Genomic DNA, 21,692 nt, shown 5'->3' with positions numbered 1-21,692 from the left:
CTGCTCTTTAATGGTAAAAGCAGCACGACGATGATCAGCTTTAGGACTAATGGATAACAAAGTGCATATTGTTTGTTGTCAGGTAGAAGAAATCACCCCGTAAGGTCACAGAGGCAGACAGAAATCCCCCTGACCCAGTTCACCACTCAGATATTAATTATAAAGGAGGCTGTGCATTATTTATGCAGCGGTGGGCTACAGTACGATGCGCCGCAATTTCAAAGGAGTTAATGTATTATAAATGGCGAGATCACACAGCGTCTTCATTTCATATGAGACAGACATTCCTGCACAAGTAAAGAAAGAAGGTCAAGACGAGAATAAATCAGAGGTAGCAGAAGACTTTCAGCGGTCTTTAAATTGTCTCGGCACGCTACGACTTACTGCTGCTCCGTCTGATCAACACTAAAAATTACATTAGAAAGAACCTCCGACAGTGTTGTTGTTGTTGTTGTTGTGCTCACTTTGTTAGCTCGTGGTCTGAGAGCAGCTGCTTCAGGTGTCTGGACAGCAGCTTCTTCTCCATGGAGAGGCGAACCCAGGCCCTGGCCTTGCCCACGTCTGTCTTGATCTCACTTATATTCTGAATGTGTCTGGAAATGAAACAGAAAGTTTAGGAAGAAAGGAACTGATGCGTCGCCACAACAGGAAACATGAAGATAACTGTGTTTTCATGTCATCGTGGAAATGCAGGGATGGGCAATAATTAAAAATAGCATCACTACAAGTTGATTTATGCCATTAATAGATCTTTTATTTATTTATTGTCTGTCAGCAGAACATTTATGAGGATTTATACACATGTTGTTGTATTATTCTAAATTGTCCAATCTGTCCTTGTGGGTGGATTTAAAATGTCTTATGTCCGTAAAATGTAAAAACATGTTGAAATATGCACATCAAGTGACAGTTTTGTCCCTATAGTAGTTTAAAAATAAAAAAATGTTCATTTTCCACAGATATAAAGCAAAGAAAGCCTCAAAATAAGAAAATTCTTGTACTCGTAAAGTGCAAACCAGTGATTTTTTTTAAAAACAAATGACCTAAAATATGAAGGAATCCACAAAAATGTGACGAATTTTCAATCTATGTTAATGAAATAGGTGACTGATCTTGGGAGCACTTCTACTGTCTGTCAGTGTTGTGACCACAGACGAGTCTCAGTTTTCCCTGCGTGGTGTTTTCACCACAGCAGACTCGCTGAGTGCGCGAGTCGATCCCGTGTCACCGCTCCGAGCCACTATCATGTCTCTGATGTCCAGACACATTCCCTTCCACTCCACCTGTGCCATACGCTCTTCACATCTCCTCCTCCACCTTCCATCCCCCTCTCCCCCGTCTCCACCCTCGACGCTAACTCACGCTAACTAACCCAGTTTTCTCCCCTCGTTATCTCCATGGCAACAGTGAAAAACAACCACTGCGACTGTGTGTAGCTGTTTCTACCTCTTCCTTAAATACAGAAACCAGTGTAATGAAGATATGAGCTGCTGCCATCATCTTTACTAAGACTTAAAAGCTGCTAAATGTGAATATTGACACACTAACTGCCTGTTAAGACAACATGATCAATTATGAAAACTCATCACGGCACGCCGAGTGTTGCTTCTGTGACAGAGCGTATCTACGATGGTGCCGTCAGACGTTCACACGAGTGTGGAGGAGGGTCTATGTGTCAATACGAAGCAGAGCTGTGTGTTCGTGCCCTCCGTTGACCCTCCTCCTCTCCGCTCAGTCAGGCTGGCGGGGGGTCTGCTGGTAATTAGGCTGGAAGTAACACGGTGCTACACAGACTCACTCTGCGTCTTCTCCACGCAACACAAGCCCAGACTTCAGATTCTGGCTGGTTACAGTAGACAACAAGATCAGAGCGATGGCTGCCAGCACACACACACACACACACACACACACACACACACGTGTGTTGAAGCGTGCAGGTGCGCCTCAGGAGCCGTCGGTGTCATGGAAAGGCTCCGTGTTTTTTTAGGAGTAAAAATATACTGGAGTAGAACATTTTGAGCAAATTGGGGCAGCATGCTGGCCTGAGGGTCTGAGACGGTGGTCACGTAATTGGACTGACTTTTGCTGCATGTAGCTTCGTCTCTCTTACCCCTCGTCTCCTCGTCTACTATTAGATGAAGGTGCTGACAAATACTTAGAAAAGGGGTCAGAGCTTCTTCTGTAACAACACCATGATGGTGAACTGAGCTCAGACTTTCAGAATATATAACAGCTCTTTAAGGGTTTCATTTAATCACAATTTCCATTTCTGTGCTTGTATCAGTTCACAATATATTTACGTGAAATGCACGTGTACAAACAGAGTTTAACACATTTATCAGACTACCACCCAATGTCAGGTTTAAACCACAGCTGCCCTAAATTAACAGCACTGGTAATTACCTAAATCATTTTCTATGTTTCTGTAATGGTTAGAACACTAGTGTGTAGAAGTTCTTTAACCAAAATGATATTTTTAATGCCAAAATATAATTATTATTGTTATCCACAAATTTATAAATTTACTGTTTTTACAAAAAACCCCAGAAAAAATAGTAAAGCACTTTATTATTTCTTGATTAAGATGTCAAATTAAAGTTATTTACTTGCATTCCTGGACATAAAATGTAGTTTTAGTGGTTAAATGTGATGCTTGATTCATTTCTCAGAGAAGCTCAGTGAGCTGCTCAGATTTGGGCATAAAAAGGTGAATTCAGTTTAAAATTCTTCTTTCCTGTTCAAGAGCTGAGTGTGAATTAAAGCACTTCATGATGCTTGATGGTCTTTATTTATACAAACACACAGAGACATAAACAAATTTGACATGTGTGAGAGCCATAATAAGAAAAGCTGTATAGATAAGCATGAACATAGCATTAGAGGTCAGTGTTATTGCTGCTAACACTTAAGTCGTGATGGTATCAGTGTTTATGTTGCTGCAATAATGGAAGTGATAAAAACCTTTTCTTTTACGTTTTATTGGCTTCTGCAGATTAAATTCTGTGTCTTATTATTTTGTAGGACTTCTAAGTTACTAATCTTAAATCAGAGACACAAACCCCCAAATTTTTACCGCATTGCGTCTGAGAGAAAAACTGTATTTGTTGTTGGACTGTGTTCCCTGCAGGTGTGGAGGCACCAGAGCAAGAATGTCTGTTTTCTTTGTGACTTTATTGAGGTAATTTAATTTCTACTCATTTTAACTTTGTGAAGCTCTGTTGAGGATCCACAGACTCAGCTTAAAGAATCAGTGATCATATGAACAGTCACTGGAAACAGGTTTTGTGTGCTGGTCTACCACAGGAGGGCAGCATCAGTTTGTCTGATGGAGACCAGCTTTGGGAACACTGGATGAAATTAATCATTCCTCTTTTATTTCTTCATCAACACTGACATCACTGCAGCCTTCCTCACCTCATGTCCTGGATCAGGGAGACTTTGAGAGGCGGCATGGCGGACATGCCCCCGTCAGACTTACGCCTCTCAGTGTCGTGAATAAAACCTGGAACGACATAAAAGAAATAAAAGTGTAACTAAAAACACCAGCTGGTTGACTGATTGTGTTGTCGGGTGAATTGATCGTTTACCTGGAGGTCCCAAACCACCCGGGGTCGCGTTCTTCTTCTCTTTGCTGTCCTGGTAGTGCAGCAGGTGGGACCACAAGGCAGATTTACCCTGAAAGACAAAACACACTATAGAGTCACTATTTGCTCTGAGAGCAACCAGCGGTTGGGGATCACTACAACTACATGGAAACTCCAGTAACCAGGTTTTTCCTGACCTGTTTAACCTGCAGCCCATGGCTCCAGATCCTCTCCAGCAGGTCACAGAGGCTCGCAATCAGGGTGTTCTCCTCGACGCCGGTGATGCTGACTTCTCCGTGACCCAGCTCCACGGCCTCCCGACCCATCTTCTCGACCAGCATGCGCTTGGTCTGCAGAAAAACAAAAGAAATACACACAGAACATTACAGAGAAATCAAACTAACATTACTGGATTATTATTCTGTGCTCTGTTTGCTCACTTCAGATGAGCCAAGTTCTACAAAGAGCAGAGTAATCCAGGTAAACACGAAGCTTTACTTTGCTTTTGTGCTTATTGTGCTTTTGAAATGAACAACTCATGCTTCAAAATAGCATAATTGTAATAGAAATCTAAAACCAGACACATGAGAGTTGGCAAAAACACTGATTTTCTGTCGCCTCAGTTCCTCTACACGGTTCACCCTTTACACAAAACAAGCTCCTTCCTAAAATCACGATAAATGTGTGGAAATTGTGATGACCTTTAATCAAATATAAACGATGTGGCACAGCAGGGACGGCGACAATCACAGCAAAGCTAATCAGCTCGAGCGCAGTAATGCACAAACCTTGTTCCTGCACTCCTTCAGCAGCCCTTCAACAAACTTCCAGTTGGTCTGAGCGATGACAGAAGGTGACAGGTTGGACAGTTTGGGCTGTCGGATGGTTGTGCCCAAGTTTCTGGCTTCCTGGATGTACTTCTGATAAAAGACAGAAAGGATTCAGTCAGAAAATACAAGAAATACTCAGAAAAAATAAACTCAGGTGATTGGTCTGCTCATGTCACTACTGAAGGCGACTACACATGACTTTACTACAGGTTGAGATGGAGGGAATACCAGATTATGTTTAGTCTTAATTTGTTGTACAGAAAAAAAATCTTGCTAATTTTAATTATTATCAAACTAGCAATTCACAAGATGCACTTTTACACACATGGACTGTCGTAACTGTAATCAAACAACTAGTAAAATGAACAATAACAGTGTTCATCAAGCCAAATCTACATCTATTAGGGCATTTAGCAAAGACTTGATGACACTGTGGGAGGAATTGGCTTCACCTTTCTTCATCCCTAACATGACTTAGCCTAGAAATTGTCATGAACTTTGAATATAAAGTCTAGCAGGAGGCGGTTACGGAGGCAGAGGGAGGTAAAGACCGCATGCGTGGGCAGGACATGGGGTCCGTGGACTACCAACACATACCACGTCCACAGTCACCGACTTTAGACAGGGCTTGAAGGACTGCGAGAGCCAGTAGTAGTCAAGAAACAGCAGGAGCTGCAGCTCCGGAAACAAACACTCTACATGCTGAGAGTGCGCGAGCGTGAGTGCGAGAGAGAAACAGAGAAAAAGACAGTGACGACAAGTGTGAGAGGAGGCGGGAGAGCAGACGAGATGGTGAGAGTGAAGTCAAAATAAAGCCAACACAGTACAGGCCATGCAAAATGTACACGGACGACGAAGCTCAGGCGGTCAGACTATATGAATGAGCTGAGAGCAGACGACAGAGCGGGGGCGTCTCACCTCTCTCTGGTCGTTATCTAAGTAAAGGTGCTCGGCGTGCTGCTTCTGCCGATCCCTCCTCCTCCACTGGGCCGGGGCGCTCCTCTTGGCATATCTGCAACGCAAAACAACAGAGACATTGGAAAACAGCATGAAGGAAAGTTTGTTTTAGGTAAATATATATATCATAAAACGTGGAATACTCACTTGTTGCTGGTGGGCCCGGTGGAGAGCACATCAGACTGCAGTCGGGGGAAGAAGCCCTGCTCGTAGCGGCCCTGACCGATCTTCATGTCCAGCAGGTGGGGGTGCAGGGCGGTGTGGTCGATCTTTGACACTCTCATCTCAATGGCTTTCTCTGTGGCGGAGATGTAAGCGATGAGATCACGAGATGCATTCATGCTTTCATTCATTTTGTTGATTTCCTGAAATCTCAGTGCTTTCATTGCCCAGACGTGTGATGGAGCGTCCCTGGCATCACGACGAGTCTTTGGATTTGGGCAAAATCAAAATATTACGAGATCATCTGGTCATGAATCTTGCATTTATTCCAAACAGCTCATCAATCAGGAATGAAATGATTATCAGGAGGAAATGGTGGACTGTTATTTTACAGGGTGAATATCTTCTTCTCATTTCAAAGAATGTCCCAAAGTCTCTGCCATTTATACTAATTAATTATCAAGTGGGTGTTATCCTGACATCCCATCGTCCACAACGACATAATTTAGTTTTTTTTCAATCTTCTCACCAATCAACTTAGATTCTGGAGCAACTCTGTGCTGAGAAATCAGGATAACTGTGACTAAGCGCCTTTAACTTCAGATTTAGCAATCGGTTGACACCAGAAGAAAGAGAGCACATTAAAACTGAGGAGAAGAAGAAAAAAAAAACATCCTCCCAAACACCCACAGAATCGAAAGAAGTGACAGAAAAAAAGCCTAAGAATAGATGTTCTTTTTCTTCAAAGGAAGCCAGCCCAGAGTCGTATGAATGCAGCTTTCGACAGTGATTTTCTGATCAGCAGCACGCCCACACATGGGCTGTGTTGACTAAAGCACCCATGAGTTTAGAGTAATAAAACCAACTTTAATAAGAACACTTCCGAAAGTCAGCGAGCGGGCACGAAACAGGCGAGGTGGGAAATACAGAAAGTGTAGAAACGCAGCAATAAAACTGAAGGAAGAGACTTCAGACAGAATCCATCATCACCCATTCACCTGCATGCGGCAAGTCCACCAGGATACAGATCAATGATTTGTAATCGCTAAACAGATCACCGAAAACTGCATGTATGCAATGCACAGAGGCTCTCACAGAGGACTCTTACATTCACAGCATATTGTGAAAAATACAAGTTTTTTGTTGTTTTCTGCATAAAACACTATTATATTGAGTTATAATGAGCACGAGGTCGAATGAAGCCTCTCCGTCCTCTGTGAGCGAGCCTAACGAAGTGCACTGCACACTCATTCAGAGAGCTGCCACCCAGGGATGTTCAAGGTAATGAGAACAAATATTACGATGGTCCGTCTCGGCGTTCTTCAACCCGATGGCACGAGGTCCAGGAGCGACAAAATCAGCTTTTTCGTATCGCTTTTTTAGCAGCTTGTCTGCAAACAAGACAGCAATTACCAGTCAGGTCTGTCAGAAGTCCAACCCTTTAAATGAAGTTATGGCCACGCTCACTGAACTTCACATTAAACGAGCTTTACAGGACTTTCTATAATTACATTCACAAAACTTTAAATTGTTTGGCTTTACGCAGGGTCAGAATGAAACGCTACAGAGGTCTGTGTTTTATGAAAGGACAGGATGGTGAAGCTGTTCGTTTTCAGAGCCTTCATTAGTGCACAGCGATCAGTGTGTGAGAGGTGTTTATCCAGAGACACAGTTCAGTGCAACGTTTGAGAGCTGGAGAGCAATCCAATTATGTTCAAAAGCTTTCAAAAGTCCTTTTTTTTATTTTTTGAAATCCTCAAAGCTTTCAAGGATTTTCTTTTTCTTTTCCTTTATAATTTATTTATCCTTTTACTTCACACATACAAACGAAAATGAAAACCCCAAACCACCCACATATACAAAAAAAACAACTATAAAAACACTTTATATCACTGTCAGATGAGTAGAAAACAATTCATTCATTTAATGATGTTATGCAGACAAAGACAGAATTATAATAACGCTGCTCTTATACGGGGATATGAGTTCATTCTTTCTATCAGAAGTGTCTAAAAAATTCGCTCTAGATGTTGAGAAAACTGAGTTAGACCTTACACTAGAACATAATCTCACCGGCTATATGAGAGATCATTTCATTTATTCATAAAACTGGAGCCTCCAGTATCTCTGAAATAAATCTCTCCACGACTGCAAAATGCATCTCTTTGCTGCAGCCATAAAACTGTGTTTGTTCTGGACTGTGATATATAAACTTTCATGCTGATAAAACCCTTTGAACTGAACTGCAATTAACCTCAAAATAATAATAAAAAAACTTACAAATTCAACTAAACGAAGGCCAAAAACTGGTCATTAAAGTTATCGACTTGTTCCTGTAGTAAAACTTGGTGTGAAGAGTTTTAACAGCAAACAATTCTGGGTAACAAATAGAAACGACAGCAGCACGTTTTCCTTTAACATAAATCAATAAAGGATTTAACTGTTTGTTTATGGAACCCTTTAATTCAACAGCTCCTCTAAATGAATAAAGAAATGTGAGCGATGAACCCGCTTTACAACGGGAGGTAAAAAGGTGTCGACCATTATAATAAAATCACACAGAGAAGAAGCTCATATAATCTGGTTTTGAAGGGAAAACAAACAAGAGCTGGGACACCACCAATGGCCAGCAGGGGGCGTGGCTGAGCTGGTTGGCCAAGGTAGGTGATAAATCCATAAAGAAGTTGAGGCCAGACTTCTTGGATTTTGAAGACATATAGAGATGAGCAGCTGGAACAGATTTTTGTTTATAGCATGCAGGGTGAACTTTGGGAAACAGATTTACCAAATGTGTCCAGTAGCTTTGATGAAACAAAAAAGAAATAATGTGGCAACATAAAGCAATATTAATCAAACATGAATCCATTAAAGAAAAGGCTAATAAAAGTAGAAATATAGAGACAAATAAATAAAATGATAAAAACAACAATAATGTATTTTCTAATTATTTTATTTTATTTTTTAAATGTATTTATTATTTTTTAAATGTGGTAATTATCACTATAATTCATTTATTTTTTATTATTTTATAATTTATTTTTTTAAATGATTTTTTCTTTTTCTTTTTTTATAATGTCGCTTTAAAAGCAAAGGAAATATGCGCACGACGACATTCCTACTGCACACATTTTTCTCAGCATATTTCCTTTGCTTTTAAACAGACATTATAAAAAAAGAAAACAAAAAAAGAAAAATGTAAAAAATAAATTAAAAAAATAATACAAATTAAATTAAAAAAACAAAAACTAAAAAATAATAAATAAAATAAATGAATAAATTATTATTATTTTATTTATTTGTCTTTATATTTCTACTTTTATTAGCCTTTTCTTTTATGGATTCATTTTTGATTAATAATGCTTTATACCGCCACATTATCTATTTTTTATTTTATTTTTTCTTCTTTCTATTTCCACTTTTATTTTTACTTATCCTTTTATTGATTTATTTTTGTAATCTGGCACCTCACACCTCCATAAACTGGTGCTACACTTAAAAAAAAAAAGAAGGATTACTTGTGCCAAGTTTTTGTCAGTACTAAAGAAAACATGTCACTGGAACAGTAATCAGCAAAAGACTTGATGCTCAGTTCTTATGCCAACCAGAGACTTTGGGGGTTTTCTTACCTGCTTCTTCGATGTTGGTGCATTTCTGGTACATAGAAGTCCTCAGCGTGGGAGTGCGAACGTTCAGCATGCGGATCTTATCCACGCGGGAATCAAACACCCTCAGCGTGTGCTCCTTCTCCTCATCGTCATGACAGAGGATCTTACTGTCGATGAAGGAGGCAAACATCTGGGTCTCCAGGAAACGTGAGAGGAAGGGCAGGTAGGGTTCTGGTTGGTCGGACAGGAAGGAGGCCTGCACGCGAACAGAAATATAAAAAAGGGGATTTCAGTGTCATATAACAGCCATCACGACATGCTGCTCATAACAGGCTATCTGCAGGCACTGTACCTTGTCAAAGTTCTGCATCTGGTCACGATTGGTGAACCAGGACTCCTTGTCCTGGCTGGGCTGGATGACGAACACCTCATAGTCGGCGAACATCTGGGTGAAGCGGTTGGCGAAGACCTCGCGCACCTGGATGTTGAGCTGGTGCATCTTCAGCTCCTCCTCATCGCACTGAGCCCGAGCATCCTTGTAGCTGCTGGCATCCTCTCTCACCTCCAGCTGACGAGCACAAACGTTCATTAACACACTTTGTAATTACAGATGTTGATCAATTATAACGCACAATATAAAGAAAGGCTTGGAGAAAAAAACAGGGAAAAGCGTGCGAGACAGAAGCCAGAACAGCATCTTGTGTTCCCTTGCGACCTTATCTGACTGTTATCAAGGCTGCTGATGAAGCAGCGGGGTTATGGGAAAGGAAGTCAAGGACGTGTGTTGTGATTTATGCCCCGACTCAAACCGAAACAGAAAGTCTTTTTTTAGCGTGTCAGCAGGTCATCTGGACAGATGCCAGCTCTAGCAGGCTCACCGCTGTGTCTACGCACAACAAATGCTGCAGTTCGGCGACATGACCCGGGAATCTACTTAATCACTGCCTCGTTTCTTTAATTGAAACTCAACAGCGAGTTCAGATAAGACTAATTATAAGCAAGGTCTGACCTCGTAGCTGGAAAACTATACACAGATGACGCGCTAATCCATTCATGGAACGCTAATGCCGGCCACAAGTGCGTAAGCTGATTAGCCCGTACGTTTAGAGACCAGTCCATTCATGCATCCATCAGCCTTTAGAGGCAGCATTTCATCGCGCCGTTTACTCCTATTTGTAAAATTGTGTCAAAGCGAATGGAAATGAGACGGTACAGATGTCAACTACATCTGTTCACGTCCGTGTCTGTAAAGGGTTTCTGTCATCTAGCTGTGAGATATCGACCATCAAGGGCTGCGAGAGCCGATGTTTTCAACTGATGGAGCCACTTATAGGAAGAAAAAAACGCTTTGAAGACGTCTGTGGGTGACACTGTGACAGCTTATTGCTCCTCTGACATGATGGGAGGACGTGGTGCCTATAAAACTGCATGTAGACGATAGACAAGACCGTAGAATTTACACAATAAAATATCAATATATTACTCAATATAATAGATAACAAATATCCCAAACAGTTCAATAACACTGTTTTCTAACTGACAGCACAATTCTTATAAAAAACACTAATTACAAACATCTGTGTCTCCTTTCCTGTTTTTACAGAGCATTAGTCAGTTCAGTATTAAGTGGGGCTCCTGCTTTGTTTTCTGTCTCTTACTGCAGTAATTAAAGTGATAACTGAGAATACCATAAAAGTTTGCACTTTCTCCGTCCATAATTATCGACTGAGGTCCCATTTCTATTCATACCTTTGCTCCTCTCAACATCTTTGTCCACTAAATGATTTAAAAATTGGCAAAACATAATTACATATACACGGGAAGACATTAATTCCAAATGAGGACGTTTCTGTATGAACAAGTCGACCCTTAAAAACGGGAATAAACCCGAGTTTGAGGCATAATAAGGTTTAATATATAATTTTACTGTGAAGTCATTAAATATTACTTCTAATTGATCGAGCCTTATGAAGCTCATTCTCAGTAATCTCTTTTCACACAGACGTCTGTTTCATTTTAACTCGACGAGAACCTTGATGACCCGACAGCTAATATTCAATTCCGTATATTATAATAAAGCCTCCTTACGATATAATTTATTCCATCATATTGTGATGGTTTTACGGTCACGATCTCATTTACAGTCGCTGTGAGCGGGCCGTCTTTAATTCATGGGATGACATCATTTCTCACCTTCTCCAGGCTAACACCTGTCCTCTTGACCAGAGCCTGCAGTCTGGCAATTGTTTCGTTCTCTCTCAGCAGGTAGGAGTTGAGGGGCGACGCCAGGTTGCCGTTGCGCTTGTCAGAGACCATGTCAACAGATCGGAAGGTCCGGTATTTGGCCTGGCTGTCGCTGGAGTGAATGTGTCCCTCTGGAGACACGCCGAAGGACATGAGTACCTCCGAGATCTCCTGAATGAACTCTAGCTTGTTGGGAAACTGGGGCAGCTCCTCGGGCAGTTCGATGAAGTGGTTATCGATGTCCACGAAACACAAGTTAGCCTGGAAGACGACAAAGAAGAGAAGGTAATGAAGATGGAAAATAGAAAGCTGAATGCACAAAAAGCATTATCGGTGCTCGAACAAGTCTTAATATTATTATTACAAAGCCCTTCAGGTTTTTTTGGTGTAACCCACTGATTTACCTTTTTTCAACAAGCCTGTGCATGAAATAGGAAACAAAACACTTGGTTCGAATGAGCTGCCAAGGTTCAAAACATCTGAAGAAACTAAATACTTCAATGCAGAGGGATGAGAAGAAGCAACGTCTCAGCAGAGCAACCGAAGTCTAACCTACGCAGAATAACAAACCTGTTTGTTCTGACTGTAATTAAAGCACTGAAATGATACAGCGAGCGTGTCCTCACGACAATTAAAGGCAAGCTGAGATTTATGCTCGTCTCATTTGTTCATATTTTTAATCAAGCTTCTAAACTGCACTTAAGAGTCAAGAGCACTTATGAGCGCATGGAGGCAAATGTTGGTTTGTAATCCGTGTAGATGGCAGAGAAATAGAATTTACAGTTCTCTTCACACCTCTTCACTTCCGAAAATCGACATCCCTGCAGCCATGAAATCAAATACTAAGCGGTGACACATTAAAATTAAACAAATGAGATGAAGTTTCGACTCGGTGTAGGAGGACGCTGCTGCTGCTGCTGCCGGTTCATACCTCCTGGGGCAGCTCCAGCTTGGTGCGGTCGTCCTGCCCGTTGGAGTGGAGGCCCATGAGATAGGGCACGGGAGCGTCCAGGAAGTGGAGGAGGGAGGCGGGCAGAATGGGAACGTACACGTGCTGCCACTGGTAGGGGAACATTAAGGCCGTGATGCTTTCTGCCACCGTCATCAGCCTCTGGTAATCTGTCGGACACACACAGGAGCGAGCAGAGGTGAAGGAAAGGCTGTAATCATATAAAAGCCAGCAGCACACACAGTGAGAGCATACTACGCTGCTTTCATGTTTGTCTCCTAATCTGATTATTAAACCCCCTTTTTTTTTTATAACAGCTACGAGTACATGAGAACATCTTTTCCTGACTGCAGCCCGATTGTGAAATCAACCGCATGATGAAGCCGCTTCGATGATGTAGACAAGGCGGTAAACATTTTTGACAACATTTACTGAACGAGAAAACAGGCCGAACTAGTCTTTCCCCGTATTTTACTCCCCACACAGCTCGTAAACAGTCCACGACAAAGGAGCTGTGCAGCAGGACTGTCTGTTATTTTAATGGGATTACATTGTTGATGCCTCGCTGTTCTGTTTGCTCTCCGAGTTCGAGATCAGTCAGCAGCAGCAGCAGCAGCACGCGACGTGATGGTTGGTCCTGCTGTGTCTGCAGTAGCAGGAGCGCAACTGTACGGGTTCATCTAAAAACGTTAGCGCACACTGACAGCATTTTCTGATGTATGATTCTATATGGAAATAAACCATAAATCACTTCTGATTGGGTGGGGCCAAAAAAGACAGTTTGCAGCCACCAGTGTTCGTGTTAACTGTGATAACTAACAGACACTGACAAGACAAAAAGAAACACCCAACCCCGATGCTGTGCTAAATGTCTGACTGTCTTTGTTGTTTTCTGTTCTGTAAGTGAAGGAGTGGAGCTGGAACAACGACCGACCTAAATGGATTCATATGTGAAGACAAGCCGGCTGTGTCCAAATTTAGAAGGTAAACGATGTGAATATTTGAGCCAACAGACACTAGCAGGGAACATGGGTGACCTGGGACAGAACTCTTCGTTTATCTGCTGTACTCTTACTCTGAAGTAAGCATTGGACACATCTGGTGGAGTATTTTTAGTGAAGTAGTATTTGTACATTGTGCTAACGTTATTGTAAATACTACAACTTGTACTCCAAACTCTGTAACCTGTTAGCATGAAGCGTGTCCCTGTTACCTGCTGGTGTTCACACTGTGTGGAGCATTTTAAGGGCACCACGCTGGTGCTACACCGGCACATTTTTCAAATTCTTCACTGCCTGAACACACTATTAGTTTTGGTCTCTGTAAAGCTTCAACATCTCATTTGAGGAGGAAGTCCTCTGCAGGGCTTTCTGTGGCCTTGGAGGATCCAGACTCTAGAGTGTGACACAGCTGCAGTCAACTGGCCTTCTGGCTAATGTTGAATTCCTTTAGCATGACTCCACACAGCAACACTCCTTCATGTTCAGGGCTTCACACTCGAGTCAACCGGTATACAGGCAAATATGTGTCCAGTCCTCCTCATCTGCATTCCTGTTCTATCCCGTTGACACCTACTGCACATTCGGGAGCAGCAGCTCTGCCTCTCCTGTTATGGTGCCAAAATAAATACCATTCCTTCATTTGGTCATGTGCTGGTCCATGGGAAGAGGCTCTCACCCCGGCCTGGGCCTCCCCCTCATCCCTCTTCTCAGCAGGCTTCCTCTCCCAGGATGGGGACAAGAATACTAACATCAGCCGCCTCCTTTTAAACTAGGCCACCATAACAAGAAACCACTTTAACAAAGAGTCAAGTATTGCTGCTTATATACACACGGCCTCATGCCGTCAGCGTTTCAGAAAAGTCAACAGTGAGAGCTGGTAGCAGTTTGGACATGAAGTGATGCTTTAACTACTCGGTTTACACACCGAGTGCAAATTATGCAGTGAAGCAGGTTCAAAAATACCCTGATATAGAGAAGTGAAACGGGTACAGATCTTATACCGCAACGCTATTCTGAACACACAACTTGTTTTCAAGAGTTGTTTAAAAATCTGCAGATAACTCTCCTAATAACTCGGTAAATAGTTTGTTAGCAAATAGCCATGAACTTATCAAACAGCCTCAGATATGATTTTCTGATGATGTAAATGATGTGAAACTAAAAACTGTGAATCCGAACATAGCTGTGCATGTTCCATAATAAATGATTCAGTCCTGTCTTTAAGCTAGTGCGACTAAGCTGACTAATATTTAAATACGGTTATTTGCAAGTTTTGGAATCATGAAATGCGTAAATGTAAATCCCCGGTGCTCATCTGTGCAGGGGCTGAACGATCGGACCGACTCTGTACCTTAAGGCCACAGATGAAGACGCTGTGATGACGGAGGTGCAGCTTCAAATGTGTTCATTTCATTTCCACCCTTGTGGCTCAGATACATGTAAATGCATCACGGCTACATCCTCAGGCCAGATCTGTCCTTCACACCTTCATGTACCTTCTCCTCTAATTTGTCGTGCTGCTCTCAGCTGCACAAATCACGTAATAAGAGTGAAGGCACGTAAAATAAAAACAACAAACGGTGTGTAATATGATGCAGGCTGATGCTGCTGTTTGACGGGTAAAGAAGCAGGCGGCACTCGAGATGCTTTTCTTTTATGGCTTGATGGAAAAGATGCTGGCCGAGGTCTTTTTTTTCTTCTTCTTCTTCAATCAGAGTTATGAATTCTCGTGCTATTTTTAGCGCGCACACACACACACAGTCGCCTCCTTATTTGCAGAACATCCCTCCGCTCGCTGTGTGTGCATTTAAATGCGCGTCGTCTCTTTTCGTGGCCGACTGCCAGGGCTTAACTCTACACAACACCCTTCACATGTTCTGCAGTGATGAGCCTCATGGGGGTGAAAAGAGGCATGATGTCACTTCCAACCAATAATAATCATCCTGCATCGCTGCTATCCTCCCTGTCTCCGGGTTACCTAGCAACACCACAGCTTTCCCCCTTAAGAGCTCCCCCCCCCCAGCCAATGCCGTTTTGTAAACCATTTGCCTTCTCTTGCCATTGTAATGGATCCAATCACCACACCAGAGCCAGCATCCTTAAGTGATCTCCTTGTTCCTCCACACACACACACACATTCTCCCCAAATGGTGACCTGAATGGCACCTTTTTGAAAAAATTAATTCTGCTCAGCACAGAATGAGCTGAATCTTTACCGAACAGTCGATCCTAACGAATAAGTGCTAACGGGGATGAGCTGGCTGCGTTTTGTGAATGCTAACAGGCTTTATTCTGATCGAAAGCTTCGATAAAATTATTTAATTGTCAGATTCTTGCTGGTTGTTGTCCGTATACACAGATCCCTGCTAACAAAACACGTTGACTCAGAGGTACGGTTCCTATTAAATACGAGTTAATTAAATAACAAACACAAGAAATTCAAGTTATAACCAGAAAATCTAAAGATTAGATAAAGAAACAGGAGGAGGAAGGTTGTACTGAAGGAGCCAGTAAATCTGAAGCATGTGCTAGAAGATCGAACAGCCTCGGAAACCCCCCTGCACCCACACCTTCAGATGACCAAAGTGTCTGAACCACAACCAGAGCCTTAAAGCTACATCAGCGTGTTATAGGCAGGTCCCCCGACAGTATCTACTCTAATGTCATGACATTGATACGTCCCCTCGCCCCAAGGAGAACGCCTTCACTAACACGATCACATGACCTCACAATATTCAAACAAACAGCTGATACTGATAATTCCCGACTTACCTCTGTTTAGAAAACATGCACAGTTTTGTTGTTATGTGTTTATACTAAACACGATTTCACTATAAGCCAGACTACTTGTGTGTTTGTTTTAAACATGGCTGCAATGGAAGCCAGATGCACTTCATGTAATCAATGGGACTGGATGTTAGAGGCCACGTGAAAGAAAAACGAGTGTACCAGTAGCAGGTGAGCTACTTACGCTGTGAATAGAGCAGGATCTGCATCTCGAGCAGGGCACAGGTGAACAGCTGCAGAACGTTCTCCACCCCGAGCAGGTTGAACATTTCACTGATGGCAAAGTCAAAGAGCGGCAGCTCAGATGTGCTCGGCCTCTGGCACACCACAGGCCCGTAGACGCCTGAGAACTTGAGGGAACGCCCGGAGGGTGGCTGGGGCACCTCATAGAGGATGTTATAGATGTAGCTCTCCAGAGGGAGGGGCGGAGGCTGTGGGGAAGTGACAGCCTGGTGAAGCTGCTGCAGCACCTTCCTGCAGGCCTGAGCGAAGGCCATGGGCGTTATCAGACAGATGCACTTCGACACGTACAGCGTGTCGCGGCTGATGTCATAGGAGTTGAAGCGCTGCAGACGGGAGATGGAGGGCGCAGCGTGGAGCATGGGACGAGGCTGCGGGTGTTGGTGTCGCGGGTCCTCGGGCCCTTGCGGCGAGGTGGGCGTGTGCAAGATGTCGTACTGCTCCGCGTTGTGCATGTGGTAAAGAGTCTGCATGGCGCTGCAGATCTGCTTGCTGGTCACCTCCTCAAAGAAGGTGAGGGCAAAGCCGTAGGTCCGAGAGCCGTCCTCTCTGGTGATGATGAAGGAGTGGAACTGGGGCTCCCGGGAGTCCACCTGTGTCCTGAACGACAGACCTTTTGGCATGCAGAGCTGCGGGAGGACAAACAGGAAAGGAATCAGAGAGAGACTGGAAACAGCTTTAAATCACTGGTACAATGTCATCAAACAAGCAGCATGTGACACGTGCATCGGTTAACTGTAGGTGCTTTTAGGTGTAGCTTTTTTTACATTTGGATGAAGCTAGGCTAGTTTTCCCCTCAAGTGTCGGTCTTTATTTTAACTGTCTCCTGACTCACAGGCATGATTGTGCCAATGTTCTCGTCTAACTCATCCCAAAATACTGAAATATTCCTTCATTGTTTTTTTTTATATCTATGAAGCACAGGGTCCTGCTTTAAACCCCATCTTAACTTATGTTAGTATGCAACTCATGATAGAGAAAAGAACTTTTAATTCAATAACACTGATTTCAACCCATTCCTTCACTCTTAAAGCAAGCGAGGCTGTTATGTTGGAGCTGTGTGTGGATCATACCATGCCAACTGCATCCTGGTCAAATGGATTCCACTCGACATTGTCTGGATAATGTGCTAGGACTTTGGATTTAAAGGTTCTCCGCAGGGGACTCTGCTCAAAATTCTCACCTGGAAGCAAAACAAATAGAGAAAGTGCAAAAAAACAAACAAAAAAAAAAGGAGACAAAGAGTTAGCACAGGTTTCTAGACACAAGAGCAGAAGAACAGTGATCAGCAGCAGGCTTAAAGCGCCAAGCACAACTCCAGAGGAAAGAGCAAATCAGCATATTTGTCTTGAGAGGAAGATTGTATTGCATCATATAAAGCTGTCACTTGCATCCAAAGAGTAAACAACCAGCAGCATCTAATCCTCCAGAATAGATCATTTATCATGGAAAAGATGCCTAACTTTATTCGTTTTAATGCCTTCCGACAGCTTTAATGGCAATACAAAGGGACACGGAAAATAATCAGTCATAGAAGCACAAATTGAGTTGATTTGAACCCAGAGTAAAGCAGAAGTGATGCACACACCAAGGCAGGACTGAAAAGTCATTCAGAGTGTAAAGGGGAGAGTAAACATTGACCAAGCAATGCCAGCGCAGGCAGCACTGGATTTGTGTGTGTGTGTGAGAAACAGAAGCGGTGATTGTCAAACATCAGCTCATTGTTCGGCTGAAGGAGGTGAAGGAGACGGAGGAGGGGAAACGAGAAACCAGGAGGAGAGAAATCAGAGTGCGCAAAAACAGAAAGGGCAAGTTCCCACACCTGTGCAGAAAAGAACTGTGAAAACTCAGACTTGGAATTAACGAAAGAGGGCTGCTGAAGAAAAACTGGAAAAATTAAAAAAAAACACACACAGGACACAGTGCACCAGGTTGAAGGTTGAAGGGTTAAAGCTGAGCTCAGGTTAGGAGGGAGAGGAGTGTGTGTGGCGGGAGGGTTACCTTCATTTGCCCTTGCCAATTTTCCTCTGGCCCCATCTCTGAATTTAGTAGCTTCTATATACTGGCATAAAGCTACACAACAAATAAAACAAAAAAATAATTAAAGGCCTGGTTCTGGATGGGTCGCGCATCACTTCTCAGTCTGTGTAAACACATCCTGGCAGCTCTGCTCCCAAAAGAACAAGCTGCACACACACACGGGACATTATCACGTCTGTGTCAGGTGGGTTTATGCTAATTCAAACCAGCCGCTGGGGTTACCATACAAAAGGATGCAGCACTTCTCTGTCTTCTTCTGGGGATCGTACAAATCCACAGTGGTTGAACATGAACACATTTTCAGTACAAGCTGTGCTCGCAGCTCTGTCAGGCTGTAATTAGACACAGCGGTGCTTTAAGCTAAATGCTAACCTTAGCATGCTAACATGGCAATATGATGCTGTGCAAATGGTATAATGTTAGCCATCTTAGTGTAGCATGTTAGCATCCTAACACTGGTTTAGCATGTTAGCATGACACAGACACAAGAGTGAATTATTTAGCACAAATCTAGAGCATTGTTTCTTCTATCTGTCATCATAAGATTATAAGGCTGGCAATATTCTGCATCTTTAAGAAATCCAATAAACAGAATTTTAAAAATGGCTCATTGGTCTGTCTCTTTGAGGTCCATTGCTGTCCAAAAACTACACAGAACACAATAATAAAGCTTTGAACTGGATGACATGTTCCCTCATTAGCATCACACACGAGTCCTGTGGTTTATTTTGAGTGGATCCCACGTACGCCAACATGCTGCTGTAATTACTCACTAAGCACACTGAACGTGCATTAATCCGCCGCTATAAACAGTCCCTAACAAACACTGACGCTGCTGCTTTTTGGGTTCTGTTTGCTAGAAGTTGTTTGAGGGAATTACTGAGCGTTTGGAGGGTAAGAAAGATGCAAGATATTAAAAAGAGGTATGCAAAAGTATTTACTAAAAATACACGTATGTTGAAATGAACGCCAACATTTTACATCCTCTTGTGATTTCATGCTGAAGAAACCTTTCACAATGTGGCACATCGCTCTAATATGTGGATCCCATCACTGGACAGTCATGAGTTAGATGATAGTGAATGGCTGCTTTTGTATTGCAGCCCTGGAGTTAGGTTATCTAACATTTTACGTTTTTAAAAAAGACCCTTTGTACCCTTTTGCAGGCGACCAAAGCTACTTGCTGTCTTCTTCAAGCGTGACATTTGCTGAGCACCAATGAAACAATCCTGCTGGCACAAAAGCACATTCATGCAGCACGTAAAAGCCGAATGTAAGTTGTGTGACGCATGCCGTCTTCTAGCGACATCACTTCAGCCTCAGACTAATGCTGCTCTCAGGCCTGTGCGATGTCAAACCAGGACACCCCCTTTCTGTGGACGAGGTGGTGTGTGAGGGGAAAATCAATTTTAATTGCATTTATAATATGGCTCTGTGGTGACACACACACACAAGAAATGATCAGAAGTCCAGTGGATTCATTAATTCCCAGAGAATCCTTGTTGGACTTCTGAGAATGACGAAAGTTGTGTTTTTAATCAGGTAGCGCGCTGATAGCGTTTCACCCCTGATGTCTGCAGCCTTATCCTCCCCAAAATCCAACAGAAACGTCACATTAAGAGTCGTCTGTACGTGGAGCCGTCTGAAACACATTCTGGCAAAGGGAATGATAGTCTTAAGGATTAAGTGGTGTAATCTCTTAGTTACAGTCATATCCAAACTGCCCACGGGGGAGAAACTAGGCCAGGAACTCAGACGACAAAAACGTCAGCGACCAAAGATGGGTCAGACGGGGAGATTATTATTCGTGGGGACAAAAATGGTCCTTAGATTTTTTTTTTGTACCACTGTGAAGACACAAGAAAACACTTTTAATAAGCATTTTTTTAGGCACATATTTGTCATCTGACTTGGTTTAAAGCAGATATAAAACACTGCATAGCTGAAATAACGAACTAACTTCCGTTATTCATGTAAATGTAGGTCGAATTCCAGGACGGAAAGTGGAAACAGACCGTCAGCTGTTTCAGCAACACATCTGGAAGCATGTGCTCGACCAACAACTGCCTCTTTTTTATAAGATTAATCAGCACTGAGTACAATACAGCCAACAGTCAGCTTCAGTTTACATAAATCACAGCCACAATCACACCCACAGCAGGACTCTGCACTGATACAGGAAAGTTTGTTGATTGTAAGAATCATGAGGTTCTCATCACGGCATTTATAAAGCCAGCGCCAAGCAATCCTGGCTGGGATGTAAAATATAGAATCTATAAATATATAAAACAGTGTTTTCCTAAAGTCTGAATGTACGTTGTGATTAACTCTCTAAGAAAAAAAACATGCAGCGCTATTACCTGGTTTAATTAAGAAACTTTATCTGAAGAGTGTAGAGAATAATGTTGGGCACTTCAAATAAAAAAAAATAAAATAAAATACAAAACGGCATCACAGGATACCATTCATTATAATGAAGTCATCATGAAAAGGTTTTTGTTTCCCTGTCATTGTGACGCACAGACTTGCAATTCAATTCTATTATTATTATTATTGTTGTTAGTTTATTTATTTTCTCTAAGTTTACCTCAATTATTTAAGTCCTCATTTTTTTGTCATTATTAGTTTTGTTGATGATGTAAATACGGTTTCCTTGTTCTGAAAATGTTCCTTAAAAATGTTAAAAGTTCCCCCCCCCCAAAAAAGAAAGGTTTTTGTTTATAAACGACAATATGAAAATGAAAAGTAATTTAAACTCCTGAAAGGGAATATATTGCAGATGAATCCATTTGTAGTTGATAAAAACATCCTTAAACACAAGCACTGACATTTAAACATATAAAAGGAACGGACACGAAAAACATGTAAACTGGAGCGGCTCATTTCCATTTGTATCCTAATAAAATGATCTTCTACACTTTTACAGCCACAGCATTACAAGATAAATAGAAACCATCATCCTAAATCTGCACACTCATATCTGAACCTGCTGAGTTTGAAATATGATTATTGTGACGCTGCACGTTTTCCTTGTTTTTCCACACAGGAAGCTCTGATGCGTAACATCATGAGTCAGCCTTCAACCAACGTCTTCATCTGATGATCGGCCTTAACTACGAGCCACCTGCTTCACCTGGAGGAGACGCTTGTTGAGCGCCGACCAGACTCAGCGGCGTAAACGTCTTCTTGGTTTGTCATATTTCCTAACAAACGGACAGCGATGCCACGAGCGTGGACCGGTAGTAGTGGGAGTAGAGCGTCACTGAGCTCCGGCTCCTCATCCTGCGAGCCAA

General features: G+C 42.5%; 1 protein-coding gene across 3 annotated transcripts in view; it reads right to left on the bottom strand.

Annotated features, from left to right (window-relative positions):
* dennd5a (DENN/MADD domain containing 5A) overlaps nucleotides 1–21,692 on the bottom strand; it is a 41,022-nt gene that overhangs the window by 12,015 nt on the left and 7,315 nt on the right. For 2 of the 3 annotated variants that reach the window (XM_008300056.1, XM_008300054.1), the window contains exons 2-15: nucleotides 18,361–18,432; nucleotides 17,433–17,542; nucleotides 16,304–16,988; nucleotides 12,314–12,501; nucleotides 11,332–11,643; nucleotides 9,491–9,706; nucleotides 9,160–9,394; nucleotides 5,519–5,669; nucleotides 5,333–5,426; nucleotides 4,373–4,504; nucleotides 3,782–3,934; nucleotides 3,588–3,675; nucleotides 3,415–3,502; nucleotides 465–593 (exon numbers count right to left, since the gene is read on the bottom strand). In XM_008300056.1, the coding sequence (XP_008298278.1) occupies nucleotides 465–593; nucleotides 3,415–3,502; nucleotides 3,588–3,675; nucleotides 3,782–3,934; nucleotides 4,373–4,504; nucleotides 5,333–5,426; nucleotides 5,519–5,669; nucleotides 9,160–9,394; nucleotides 9,491–9,706; nucleotides 11,332–11,643; nucleotides 12,314–12,501; nucleotides 16,304–16,988; nucleotides 17,433–17,542; nucleotides 18,361–18,432 (2,653 nt within the window). The remainder of the gene's footprint in view (nucleotides 1–464; nucleotides 594–3,414; nucleotides 3,503–3,587; nucleotides 3,676–3,781; nucleotides 3,935–4,372; nucleotides 4,505–5,332; nucleotides 5,427–5,518; nucleotides 5,670–9,159; nucleotides 9,395–9,490; nucleotides 9,707–11,331; nucleotides 11,644–12,313; nucleotides 12,502–16,303; nucleotides 16,989–17,432; nucleotides 17,543–18,360; nucleotides 18,433–21,692) is intronic. The other variant, XM_008300055.1, reaches the window with a different exon arrangement.

Source organism: Stegastes partitus, unplaced genomic scaffold, assembly GCF_000690725.1.
Source record: "Stegastes partitus isolate 25-593 unplaced genomic scaffold, Stegastes_partitus-1.0.2 Scaffold1494, whole genome shotgun sequence".
NCBI lineage: Eukaryota > Metazoa > Chordata > Actinopteri > Pomacentridae > Stegastes > Stegastes partitus.
The sequence above is the reverse complement of the archived record's forward strand: the minus strand, read 5'-3'. Positions and strand labels throughout refer to the sequence as shown.